This window comes from Diorhabda carinulata, chromosome 1 (genome assembly GCF_026250575.1).
Source record: "Diorhabda carinulata isolate Delta chromosome 1, icDioCari1.1, whole genome shotgun sequence".
NCBI classification, from domain to species: domain Eukaryota; kingdom Metazoa; phylum Arthropoda; class Insecta; order Coleoptera; family Chrysomelidae; genus Diorhabda; species Diorhabda carinulata.
This window is the reverse complement of record NC_079460.1, coordinates 16696745-16711309: the sequence shown is the minus strand read 5'-3', so window position 1 is coordinate 16711309 and position 14565 is coordinate 16696745. Positions and strand designations below refer to the sequence as shown.

General features: G+C 30.7%; 1 protein-coding gene across 1 annotated transcript in view; it reads left to right on the top strand.

The window, feature by feature from the left end:
* Positions 1–6034, top strand: part of LOC130894731 (uncharacterized) — a 39946-nt gene extending 33912 nt beyond the window's left edge. Inside the window, exons 2-6 of the mRNA XM_057801702.1 lie at positions 1866–2043; positions 2567–2827; positions 2896–2979; positions 5013–5317; positions 5693–6034. Coding sequence (XP_057657685.1) covers positions 1866–2043; positions 2567–2827; positions 2896–2979; positions 5013–5317; positions 5693–5873 — 1009 coding nt within the window. The 3' untranslated portion in view covers positions 5874–6034. The remainder of the gene's footprint in view (positions 1–1865; positions 2044–2566; positions 2828–2895; positions 2980–5012; positions 5318–5692) is intronic.
* Positions 6035–14565: the final 8531 nt, after the last annotated feature.

The window sequence follows — 14565 nt, the reverse complement described above, 5'->3', positions numbered from 1 at the left end:
TTAAGAATCGTTCTTGCAATGACTTGTTTGAATACAATTATTAAAATTATTTTGTTACCATATTTTCTGATTCGCCATAGGAGATTATTCATAATTTCGTTTCGAATAGAAGAACTATAATTAAGTTGTTGAATAACCTACTTTGAATTAAAATGACTATTGACCACCAATATTTTAATAACGTTATTATACGGAGAATTTCCAAATTTTTGAGACCCAATTATATGAATTGTTTGATTTAACAGCTGTTTGACGTTTTGCATGTTCAACCAGATTATTCTTTCTCTCTTTGACATACTGTATTTAGGAAGGTGCTAGATTTTATTTATATTAGAAACAGAATTTAATTGATTTAAATAGTCTTTTTCATTTTTATCTCGATTAACTACGAAATAATAAAAACAATTTGAATGCCATTCTAATTACAATTAGGGATTCACATGACCTTGCGACACATTTACGAGGGCTTTTCAGAAACTCGGGTTAATCCATCATAATCTGAATATTCGGACAGTAATTCGAATCACTTTCACTGTTAAAACTCAAAAGTTTTTTTGTTGTTGAAAACTTATTAATTCCTTCATGAATTTATGAATAACTTTGACGAGTAATTAACAAGTTTCTAGTGCTTGTGACTTTTGTAATTTGCAGTAAAGCTTATTAGTATTGAAATTTATTGCAAAATTCCTGTAAGGAAGTAATTCGCTAATATCTGCTCAATTAACATTGAAGACCCAAAATCTATTATATAACTGAATAAAGGGCTGGAAATTTAGAAAATATTTTAGCATGAAATATAAAGTGACACATGCAATTAAACTAATACATATAGAAGGTTTTTGGGTCTCAAATTTGAAATTTTCATCGGAACGTTCGGAATCTCATGTTCCGAGCGGGCACATTCTACGAGGGTTGCCTGGAAAATTTCCGATCTAACAAAGAAACATGACATTTTTTACCATATTTTCATTTTTGAATATAGTAACCTTCACCGTATATACGCGATGCGATTTTTTTAAATCTTCTAAATAACAATTGTCGTCTTTGGTCAAAATAGACAAATCACTCCTCCGAAATTTTGAGGTTAGGAAACAAGAAGAAGTCAGAGAGTGTGATTGTGGGTGTTGGTGTAGTGGTAATTCACTATTACCACCAAAGGTTCCAGAAATTACAACTGACTTTTAGGTAGTGGTGGATCCAGGTTTCATCTACAGCTATGAATTGATACAGAAAAGTTCTTTTGTTGTGCTGATAACCTTTTCTATCTTTCTAACCCTGATCCGATGCTCGCTGAGTATTTGGTAAGTTTTTCGATAATATCGCTGGTTGTCGCAGTTTTTTAGCCGTACCGATCGACTCGTCGTCAGTCAAGTCGAAACGGCCATGTTTGGATTATTCAGTTTCATAACGACTCACTTATACGATTGTCAAGCAGAAACTGAGCATACAAAATGGCTGAAATTTTACTCATGGGCAAATATTTTCCTAACTAACTAACTAATATTGATAAGTCCTAACACTAAGGAAAAACTCGAACTTATCGTTCAATTTTTTTCAAAATGAGCTCACGAGAAAAAAATACATTTTTTACTGTATCTCTGATTTACAAATATTAAATCTGGTAACAATCTGAGATATATTTTTGCTTTTATATAAAATTTTTGACCTTTTAGTTTTAGGAATATAAACTAGTTAACAATCATTTTTGAAGCAACTTTACACGAGTTTGAAAATAGTTATAAATAGTTTCTGGTAATTTCGTAACTTGAACTAGAGGGGACAAATTTTGTTTGAAATATGTATAAATATATCTTTTTAAAACAAGGGTCATTTCAATTTTTAATAAATTTGACTTTTTATTGCAGGATGTGTCGAATATTAATGTTTATACTGTTACTATGCAGTATCAATTGTCAAGAAAGTTCTCTCTATCTTCAAACTGCTGTGAGGGATCTACGAAGAATGAATTACAGACAAACATTGCGAAGAGCAGATACATTGATAACGAAAAGTACACCTAGACAGGAAACACCACCATCAGAGGTGAACATATTATATTTCGGCATAATTGAGATTTTAAGTTTTCCAATGTTATTTATTCCTTACCCTTTGGAGGAATCTATATCTGGAGAAACCCTATATCAGGGCCAAATCTAATATATCTCTCTCTCCATACAAATCACAAACAACCCAACGAATCTCTCTCTTTAAAACGCTCATTTTTTACAAAATAGTACTCAATAATTGTTCTCTTCTATCATGTTTATAACATGTTTTTTAGTCATTTCATTAAAGCATTTTTGAAATTTGGCTGTAGTATTGTTATTGCAGAAGAATTCATTTTATAAACAATGATTTTAAACTAGAATTTATTTAAGTATGAATAGGCAGTTCTAAAAGACTTTAGAAATTATGATTACATAAAGAAAGAGGAGATATATCATAAAAATCTAGAAACCTATATAAGAAATCAATAGAAATGTGGAAACCTTTCAATATTAAGTAAAATGATTTCTATGTAGAGAATTTCATTTTTTCATTATATTGAGTTCTTACGATTTTTTAGGGCGTGGTAATTCCACCTTTGAGTTTAACAAAAGGAGAATTAGCAGCGCTTTACGAAAGTGCTATAGCAAAAGGAGAGACCTTGAAACTAGACACTGGAGACAACGGATACTTACATGCGGCTGTCCATGAATTGGACCATGAAATGTCTGATTCCAACCACGAGCATCCTCCGGGTGGGGAAGAGTCTAAACATGAAGACGGATATTACTATTATTATTATCCCGTTAAAAGTTTTATGGATGAAATGGCCAGCGGCAGTGTAAGTATATATTTATAGTTTTTGAGAGTACATAATATTGTTTACAATTAATTTATTTTTACTTTTAGTCTACTCGAGAAGAATCCAAACCATGGAAATATTCAACTACAACTCACCGTCCACCTTATCAGTACCATTCACATCATCACGAGGTACTCTTATCAGTATATTATTACCTAATTATAGATTACATCTATGAATTATTTCGTTACATTATTTATACTTTCTTCCATACGTCAAATGTTCCAAATTCACACATCTTCTTCAATGTCTTTAACTGCTCTATGTTATTCTTCAAACTGTTTTTCATTTTTGATATTTTGAATGTTTTATTCAAGAGCTTGATACATAACCATTTTCCTAGATGTTCTTGCCACTTCCAGCTACAGTCAAAAACCCGATTTTCGTTTGTCAAAACTACTAATTTTCTCTGCAACAATGGAATCTGAAAATTCATTTGAAAACTCCAATGGCTCTTCTATAGGTAAATTACCAGATGTTATGTTATCAGTGTCTACTATATCTGTATTTATGTAATATGAATGTTCTTGGTTTAGTATACAGTCATGAACTTTGGCATAACTATGATTTTCATAATGGAATTAGACAATGAAGGCATATGAGAGATAGGAATAAATGAGATAGCTTGATACTCCAAATGTTTTCTATTGCAATTTGAAAAATCACTTTCCAGAAAATGATTTTCACACAAGCGATAATTTGGTGTTGAGTATTGTTTTACAAAAATTTTCTCAACTAGAAACAAACAAACAAGCATAAGGAAAGCATTTGAGAAATCGAAAAAAATGTTTATTAATCTTCCTTCCATATATTCACTATTGTAGCCTGGATATTTATATCTAAATTTTACTCTGTCACCTACCTTCAAGTCCATTCTGAAATATTCAACGGAAAATTACAGAAAAGGATATTTAGCTGTTAATTTTTCAGTTATTTCTAATAAGATCTTCAGCTCTAAAACAAATTCTCATCAATATAAAGTTGCAACCTGACTATATGTAGAGAATGTATATTCTCCAATCAAACCGATTTCAACGAGAACTCATAATTATAAATTACATATCTGATAAGATATGTAAGATAAGAAGAAGAAGAACAAACGTTAAGGACAATATTGAAATTATAGCCCAAAAGAAATGGAAATGGGCAGGCCATGTAGCCCGAATGACGGATAATAGATGGACGAAAAGAATATTGGAGTGGAGGCCAAGAATGGATAAGAGAAGTAGAGGCAGGCCGCCAACAAGATGGAGTGACGATGTAAAGAAAATTGTAGGAAATTGGATACATACAGCTCAAGATAGAGATAGATGGTTTAAACTAGAGGAGGCCTATATCCAGCAGTGGATGGAAGATGGCTGATAGATGATGATGATGATCTGATAATATCACCTACCTGTGTACCTAAATCAGAAGGAAATGTGGCGCCAATTCAGAAATTGATGACGAATGACATATTGAAATTGACTGTAATGACACATTTTTATTACTCTAGAGTCACGATTGGCAGGTGGCGGAGCTAAATTTGTGTTGCCAAGATTTACATACAAGTCTACCGTTTTTTTGGTTAGTTCTGTGAAAAAGCCTAACAAAAGCCAGACATCGTTTATATTGTCCGGACACGCCTATATCTGGTTTTATCCGAACGCTGGCAACGCTAAGTATGTAGAGCATATATGTAATTCTCCTATATGGACAATTGGTATGGGAAAAAACGTCCCTACGATACTGTGCCGACAATATTCATTTTCTCTCTTGTTTGAGACACTTTATCTATACTGCGCATGCTTGAGAATGCGCAGAACCGAGCTGGAACCTTGGAGGACAGAGAAATCGTTGCCATTCTTCCTAAGATGGAACAGCTTCAATTTATCGAAACTGTCCATATAGAAGTATTACATATTATATGGTGTACAGTCAAAAGGTAGTTATGTTGAAAGTTCCACTTCCGTTAAATCGCCTTTGTGAAACTGATGCTTCACATAATACAGATTAACTATTTCTCACTAAATTAGAAAATTTGATAGAAAAGTATATATAGTAACAGAATTTATTGCATTATTTTGTAATTAATCTTCAATTTTACATGGATTACTTCTAATAAAATTGAATGGTTACTGATTCGAAGAGAATTTACATAAATGTTTCTAATGAAAACTTTTAGGTTACAATTAAAAAGGAGAGTGAACCAAAGGAAAACAAGGAAAAGAAAGGACTAGAACCACTTTTTATGGCAATATCTGGATTTGTAGGCATGGCAGTTATGTTTGTGATATCCATGTTAATATTACCAAAATTTGAAAATAAAAAACCGAAGAAAGCATCATTGTGGCATAAAAATGAGGACATGGATGAACTTGCTAGATTAGCTTTGAACGCAATAGAAGGAAAGGATTGCAGAGAAAGATTTGCGTGTGAATTGAGGAAAACAGCAAGAAATTTCAATTTACAGGACAACCGATTTATAAAGTAAGAAATTTTGTATTATTTTAATATAGGTTTGAGTATTAAGATAATCTATTTCCACGTTATTATGTCCTATATGGATAGAAGAAACAAATTGGAAAAAAAGTGAGGAAAATATGGAATACTAGATGGAATTTCATCAAAATAAACGCCATAGAAAGTGATAATCAAGAATTAAAAATACAATAATGAGCAAACAACATTCACAGGAATAGATAAACTAATGTATCAAATCTATCAAAGTCTAATCGTTATTCGAATATAGTAATACAAATATTTTGATAACCTGAGTGGAATCAATAAAAGCGTTTTGGCATTAGATAAATTATTTCTAGCTAGTACAAATAATTCTTACTTTTTTGTTATTTTATGTTTTAGGTTATTGAAACGTATAGCCCCTGGTACATTTGGAAGCCAGCTTGATAGGATATCTAAATATGGAGATAGGCAACTTCAATGTACTCTTATACCGTGTACAAAGAGAGTTGTTAAAATCCAAAAAACGAATATAAAAAAGACTCCCGTGAAGAAAAAGAACGTTGCTCAAAAAAAGAACTAGTTGCCACCAAAGTTATTAGTTTGTAGTAATTTATTCATATATTTATTTTATTTATTGCATTAGTTTAAGGGTTTAGAAAGCAATTCTTTAGATGCAAAAGTCCGTATATACAGGAATAGACATGTGGTAGAATCCCTCTCGAAAATAATTATAATTTTCAAATGCAAATCTATAACTTTCAAAATATTTTTTATATTTCTGCAAAACATACATCTTATACAATACACAGCAGTTGGGCAACAATGCGCTGACCTCTATATATTTACGGGTGCATTTCACTAGGCACTCACGACAATTACAAGATCTTTCCCACTTAGTCCAGCGCGTTATAATCGTAAACTCAAGTAAGTGGAATGGCTTACGAGGCATTTTGAGCGTTAAGATAGTTATTAACTAATAGAAAAAGAGAAAAAAATAAAGCGAAAGCGGTATAGGTTATGTTATAATTTGTAGGTTATTGAATTTTTAAGTGGAGTTTCAAAAGTACTTTAATATCATATATCGCATTAAATAATGAGATACATTCTCATAATCTGCCTTGCTTGAGTTTTGAAGATTTCGCTAATTCTTCCAACGATCACTTCGAACCACCTCTTGACAAGGGTCGTCGTGAACGTTAGTCATGACGTCATTAGTGTACATGACAATCATTAACTTTCCAGGGCATCCAACAAGAACTGTGATTCGTATTTCGAGTTAAATATATTAATTTTAGCTCTATGACTGAGAACCATAGGTGTTTATAAAATATCTAGCATTTATCTCTATCATCACCATACAATTTTCAGAAATTTTGATTATTTCTCTCAAATTCTCTCAAAAAATTTAACTACATTATAATTTATTTATTAGGAAAATGTTACAATTACAGTAAAATTAAAATAAATTATCAAGTTCAAATATATTGGGAGGTCTATATTTATATGTAACAGAGGCCTAGCAGCCACTATAGGAAAAAGATCACAACAAGTGAATGATTGACATGTTACAAATTTTTCCAAATATTTGTAAATTATAACAAACATAAAACTATTACAATTACAACATATGAACCCGGTACTAGAAAAAGTTTTACAGATATTAGGAAGAGTACAGTCCTTTATTCGCCACTATAAAATGTTTCTTTCTCCCTTATTTCATTCTTTAATACTATACTTATTAACACAATGAGGAAAAGTCCTTGACATAGTGGAAAAACTTTGCTTTAAAGCTAGCAACGATTGGAGCAATCCTTTAGAGACATCAAGGGCTAAGGCGACAAAGGGGACTGCAAAAGAACTATATAGACAAGGCTTTTCTATTAATGCATCTAAATGTTCTTGATTTTAGGTCTCTTCTGTTTTAAAATTAGTTTTTTTGAAAGAAAGATAAATTTTGACGTTTCGACTTTTCTTTAAGTCTTTATCAAAATATTTTGAGTATTATTCAACGTAAGAAAAAAGTTTACATGAAGAAGTATATCGGCAATTTTTGACATACTATCAGTTCTGGACATTGATCTGTATAATTCTGGGCCATCGTGTATTGTAATTTTATGTATATCAATTAATAGTATTATTTACACTAATATCGTTAGAATATTATTCACATTATGAAGATGGATGAATATTAACTATACTATTAAAAAATCACATAACAGCGCGATGCTACCGATTATTTAAAAAAATTAGGGCTGTTAGAAATCGGAAGATCTTACTACTAATTCATCGAAAATTAAACTGAACTGTTTTTCAGAAAACCACCTTCACGAGAAATTATATAAAGAATCAGTATCAGTATCAGTTAATAATAACCTACGGTAAAGATATTTTTATTTCAATTATCTCTCTAGTGTCACTTTTTTTCATGTAACCAAAATTGCATTTAAAATTTGAATTTAGTCTAAGATCCGAACCTAAATCGACCTAATAATAGAATGAGACTTATTTCATGATAAATTTCCCATATTAGAAAAAATATTAAAAATGGGTTGACAGAATATTTTTAATTATTTTTTAAAAAATGATTTTTCATTAAATATTGCAACATCAAGATAATAAGAAAATTTTATACTGAACTTAAAGTATGAAACATGTAGAATGTGCAGAGGTAGGGTTGTCTATTATTTCCCTGGACGAACTACCTGGTTGTCAGGTACCAGGACTGAACATTGCAGTCGTGTCTGATGGGACCCTGAATATAAGAAAGTGCGCATGCTCAGCACATAGTTAGGTAGAAGTACCCTTACTACCCTCCATATTGTAAACAGTACGGTGTTATTTTGGAGCAACTGACATTTAAATTGAAAACGAAATAATTAAATACATAACAATTTAATGTATTTAATATAATACAAAAATATACTACAACAACTTATAAGTATAATAAAACTAATAAATATTAATATTTAACAAAATAACATAAGTTAAACAAATGTATAAACTTAAAAGTATGATAATATATTGTATAAGATATCGTAATAAATCAAAATATCAATAACTTACTTTTTTTGGCTCTTTCTGAGAAAAATTAAAGGGAAGCAATGTGGACTGCCGAAAAGTCAAATAATAAAATAACAAAATAGATAGACTGTAGATCTTGAATTATACTTAGAAATTTTAATGGAGAACAGCAAAAGTACAAAAATAATGTTAATGAATAAGATAAATGTTAAATTCATGTGGGTTTCAACCCACACCGAAATAAAGGAAAAGAAAATAGTAGATGGGTTAACAAAAAATGCATACAACAACGAGCAATCAGAAAAAGTAACTATATAGTACATACCGATTTCAAAGCATTTTTTGAGAAGAAAATCCAAGGAAAAATGGCAAGGAAAAGCAAATCAGAACCATCACGAACCATACGAAACCGCTAAAAATTATGACGACTATAACTCCTACAATATAAGTAGAAGTGAACAAGTAATCCTCTTCCGTCTAAGAATCGGACATACTCATATCCACACATCACTACCTACTAACGGGAAATCACAAATCAATGTGCGGCATGTGAAATAGTGAGTTAACTGTAAAACATCTCTTGACTGTTTAAAATATGAAAAGGAACGAAAACAAATCAATTATTCATTATTCACTGGAATAGCTACTTCAAGAAGACCCAAAGAAACTTATGAACTACCTGAAATACTGCAAACTAAGTAGTAAAATCTAGATTTAACGATCGAATGTAATAGGGCCGTTTTTTCAACCTCCGATAGGCTATAAATAAAAAACAATAATTTTATTACTAAAAGATTGGTACACTTACGGTTACTTTTCGACATAATCACCGAAGAGATTGAGACATTTGTCATACCTGTGGACAAGCTTTTCAATACCCTCTTCAAAGAAAGTTGCCGTCAATAAATTCAAGTAGAGTACAAGACAGACCCTGAAACTTCTGGAAATTCCGTAGACAAAGCAGTTATGATGAATCTGCGGTTTTGTTTAACCATTCTGTCAACTCGTTGAACCAGGTCATCAGATTTACGTGCTTGGCTCCCTTTATTATGCATATCATTACGGCCATCTTTAAACTTTCGACACCATTTAACACCATCACTCATGAAGTTTTCCCCATACAAAGGACTCATTCTCCGATGAATTTCTGCAGCACTATGGCCTTCAGCTTGTAGGAAACGAATCATACTTGGATGGAGCTTCAATAATGGCGGACATGATTACGTGGATGTAGCACAACGCCAACGGACGCCGGAAAGTCAACAATGTCAGAGTGTGTAATGTGAGAGCTTCGCAGTCGCCTACAGAGCATGCCCGCATAGCGTCTGCACGGAGCGATCGGAGGTTGAAAAAAAACGGCACTCGTATCAAACATTAATTACTCACTAATAACCCTGCGTGGTTGATACATAAAAAAATGTAATGAATGTTCGGTCCTTTATTATTTTATTATTACACTGTATACTTGCCTCGGATCACTCTGTCATCGATTTCTATACGCGTTGAAATTTGAATCTTTAAAGCTCGCAAACCTCTATCAGGATCAAATTTTTTGCAAACAACCTATATCAACGTGTTCACAATAAAATATAATGCTGTTATAAAATATTTTCTATTATCATATAAAGTGAAAGTAACTGGTATCGATATACCTGTTTATTCCTTGGCAACCTAGTAGTTCGTCCAGGTAAATAATAGACAAACCTATGTCTGCAAATTCTACATGCTTCTTAGTTTAAGTTCAGTATAAAATTTTCTTATTATTCGATGTTGCAAAATTTAATGAAAAATCATTTTTTTTTAATAATTGAATATATTATGTACAGGATTTTTTCAGACAAACCATTTTTAATATATTTTCTAATATACGAAATTTATTATAAAATAAATCTCGTTCTATTATCGGCTCGGTGAAGGTGGCTTTAGGTTCGGACCTTCTACTAATAGTAAACATTCAAACTTAATGTTTAGTACATATCTTTTTACTAACAGTTTTCCTGTATGTTAAAAAATCAGTTTCTGTAAAAAAAAAATATCAACTAATTGATAAATAAGATGCGAATAAAGTTTAATATCATCCTCGTGACAATAAATAAACTATTTAACATCGTAATTATAATTTTTTTGTATTAGAAAACTGACAAAATACAGAGTTTTGCATCTATGGGACTTTCGTAGGTTACTTATTTGTTGCCAATATAAGGTTTGAATAAAGTGAAATAAAATACTTATAATGATGTTTTATTATGTGTAAAAAATGTTAGCAATATAAAATAAATGAGAATGGTTCATAAATAAATATTTAACTGCAATAAATGCATATACAGTCTTAATTTTGTATCTGAAATGACAAACAACCATGAATACTAGTGGAAAATGATCCTAAAAACTTTTAAATTGGCACAACTGTTTAGTAGGATTTGAATAAATAGAATATACATCCAAATGTTTACAATAATTAAAAAGTGGATATCACAATACGTTAAACTATTGAAATAATGATGTCCATAACTACAATAAAAAAATAGTGCTAATGTGAAATAAATAGTATGCATTACTCTTTTTACATATATTCCAAGGATTCTACAATATGTACTTACCAATAAGTTTGCCACTCTCAATGTCTTACAAATTTAAAATTCTTTTAAATGAGTGAAATATTTAGAAAAATAAAAAATAATGACGATCATCCAGCAAACTGCGGTAAATTCTAAATGTGTTCTTTAGGAGCCAGAAATTTTCAAGACTTATAAAGAGATGTGCTTAGGATCACTTTATACTAGTACTGTTTGATAGATAAAAAAATGCTATATATACACATATCTAGTATACAAAGTGACATTCACAATAATTAATTAAAAAAATTTATACATGATACAGTAAGCAACTTAGAGCATTACATCATTAAGCACGTTAGGTTCCGAGTATTGTTCTAATCTACTACATCAAAACTCATTTTATACAAAATAATGATATTGAGAACCTTATTAAACGATTGTCTTCTAACATGTCATCATGTGATGGAAAGGAATACAACAGGAAACAATCGTCTTCAAAGGTTCTGAGTATTCTGTGGTCACTTGTAGCACAGCATTGAGCATCATTTATAAAATCAGTAGTCTGTTCAAAATACAAAAATAAATTTTGTACTTGAAAAAATATTGCGCTTGTTTGTGTATCCAAAATGTACTGTGACTGGATTGGATGTTACTGTGGAAAACAGACTATTTGTGGATGTTTATAGCAAAAGTTGTAGAAATGTGTAGAAAGTTATCTTCAGTCTCAACATTTTCTATAGCACGTAACTTAATTCGAATCTAAAGTGAAGTTAAATGAATAAAAACGTATTACATCTATTCTGGATCAGACACTGCTACCGTTTTTATATCACTAGTGGGCGTCACCGGCGAGTGAGGTCTTTAAGCATAACTGTCCACATTTGTGAAAACGGAATTTAGAATTTAAATATAAATCATTTTCTAATAACATAGAGCTAAATAATGCATTATTATCCAATACAGTTTTGGTATGAGAAACAAAACAGTATAAGGTAGAAGTTGGTGATTATTCGTAGGAATAATACGTTTGACGTGACATTTCGGAAATCTCACTACACCAGCGCCTCTAGTGACAAATAAAAACGCGATAGCCCCGTTCTGACACACGGGTTTAAGAATAAAACTAAAAGCAGAGTATCGTTATAGTAAAAAATTGTTTTGTTGGTATAAATTTGAGATTCTATTATCACATATGGTTGGTTTTTGAATTATCACATATACACTGTTATCTATGTTAATATATACGGTCGTTTAGAATTAAATATTAATTGAATCATTTAAAATACTTATTGTCCCATAGTAAATTGTGTCATGGTGAAAAGCTTTGACTTAAAGCTTGATTTTCTGTTTTAAAAATAAAGTTTGATTGTAGTTGACTTTAATATTAAAAATCGTGTTTTCTGTACGTAGTTCTCATTTATATTATTGTTCTAAATTTTTCCTAATAAGATGTAACAACTTCCACAAATAATCCGTCAATACGGTGCATTAGTGTCATGTTGGAAGTTAGTGTAACTCAGTGTCTAGGTTCCAAACGAATAATTTCTGGTAAATATACAAGAATGAGACTCGTTATATTCCCTTCATGAAATTAGGTCGTTTAAAATAAGTAAAACCAAAATTATTTTACATACTTTGAAACAAGCAGTAAGCACCCGATTTTAAAATATATATTTTGATTTTATTTACATTTAAAATTATACGAGTCCATTTCAAAAGATAATCTGAATCCAATAACAGTTGTCAACTTGAATATGCCCTTAGAAATTCAAGTGTAAAAGTATATTTTGTTTGGAACATGGTTACCCGGAATGGTCCACACATTATACGATTTATAAAGTTACTGGCTTTGTAGTGCAATTTGTAGTAACACGGGGTCGTATTTTACGAAAATAAATCATGCATAAAATCTGTAGTACGATAGCTTTGATAGCGCTAATGTGTTGAAGATAGGTTGTTTACAAGTCAATCCATTTGAAGTGATCCAATGAGGGTTGCTTAACTATTTTATATATTGATAATGTTATTATACTTATAATTAGGATCTCACAACAATGTTTTATCTAGCTCTTTCTGAGAGAGACTATCAATTTTATTAAGCCGCGCACGATATTTTTGAGCTTTGCAAGCATTAGCGGTAAATTGAATATCTTTGTACAGAATAGAATTTCCTACAAAATATTTTATGTCGTTTGACTTAGGAGACGCTCCCCTGTTGAAATATATCTACGGTTCCTAAAAATATTTGTGCGACTAAGCCGTAGTCTTAACTAAAAACCAAAGAGTAGTTTAAGTTAGTAGACAAAGGCGAATCTGATTTGTCGTTACATCGGTAGTATTAAGTTGCTGTCGTAGGACATGTAGTACAATGAATCGTATAATGTGTGGTGGCCCCTTTAAAAATGACAATGCGATGTCACAACTAATGCGGCATATTGAATAGTACTCACCTCTGAAACGTTATATAAATAATGTTTTTATTAGCACGATTCAATTATAAACTATATTAAACTCACTGAAACTACAAAAATATAAAGCTGCACTGGTATGAATTGTTAACCGGATAAAATTATGTAAATCACAAAAACAAATACTTAAAATATTATCTGCACAACATACAATAATTAAAAGGTCATAAACCAGTGAATTTCACTCATTAAAAAATAATATAAAGCAAGATTTATTAGATCCTTATAAAGTGAATATTTAAAAAACTTTGGTGGTTTATTAAAAAGTGAATCACACCATCCAAAAATACAAATGTCTCACTAAAAAGAAAGCCTCGCAGTAAAAACAGAAAAAGTTGGGATCTTTGCGCTGCTTATTAAATATGAAAATAAAAAATTATCATCACTTTCAGTAGCTGTGCTTTGTAAAAAATTTCAGATCAAGGTGCAAAATTAAAAGTAACCATATTCTTAAAAACTATCTCTTAAATTTATAGATATGTCGATCATTAATATTCTACAAAGCTATTTTTAAAGAAGTTATTTTTTATGAGACACTAGGTATTTTTGAAAATTTGAACAGATATTGTGCAGATATCAGGTTACTAAGCTGCAAACAACACTAAAACCGTGAATTCATTGAAAGTACAAGCTCCCTGATACCTGGTACTAACAATTGTATAAATATATCTACAGCACGTCCAAAATATACCGGAAGTTTATTCACATAATTTAGTTATTACAAGTAATATATTTACTAAGTTGATACGATTCTTTTATAACCAATTATTATTTTTAAAAAACGTTGCTTAGTATCATCTACTTGATGAATTCAGTATTTCACCTATACTTATACCTAACCTAAACCCAAACCCGTTTTCAGTTAATTCTATTTTTGAAAAAAAAATACTAGTTTTGACTGAGAAATACGAGAATTTACTAGTTAGAAACAATTATTTGAAAACTTCATTTTAGTAGAATAAAAGAAAAATTCAGTACTTGAAATGTAATAATAAAAATGTTGTTCCACTTATTTGAGCAGCTTAAACTTTGGAACTTCATGGAATGGTAGAAATACCTGCTTTTTTAATACATCTCACACATTTCCAGAAAAACATTTATAATTGTAGTTGTTCTGTTCGCATATATTTTCTAAATTCCAGTCTTCAAAAAAATATATATACATATATAATTTGTAAGAACCTCTACCACTTAGTGGTGTAGGGTATTAATGGTTATGTTTGTG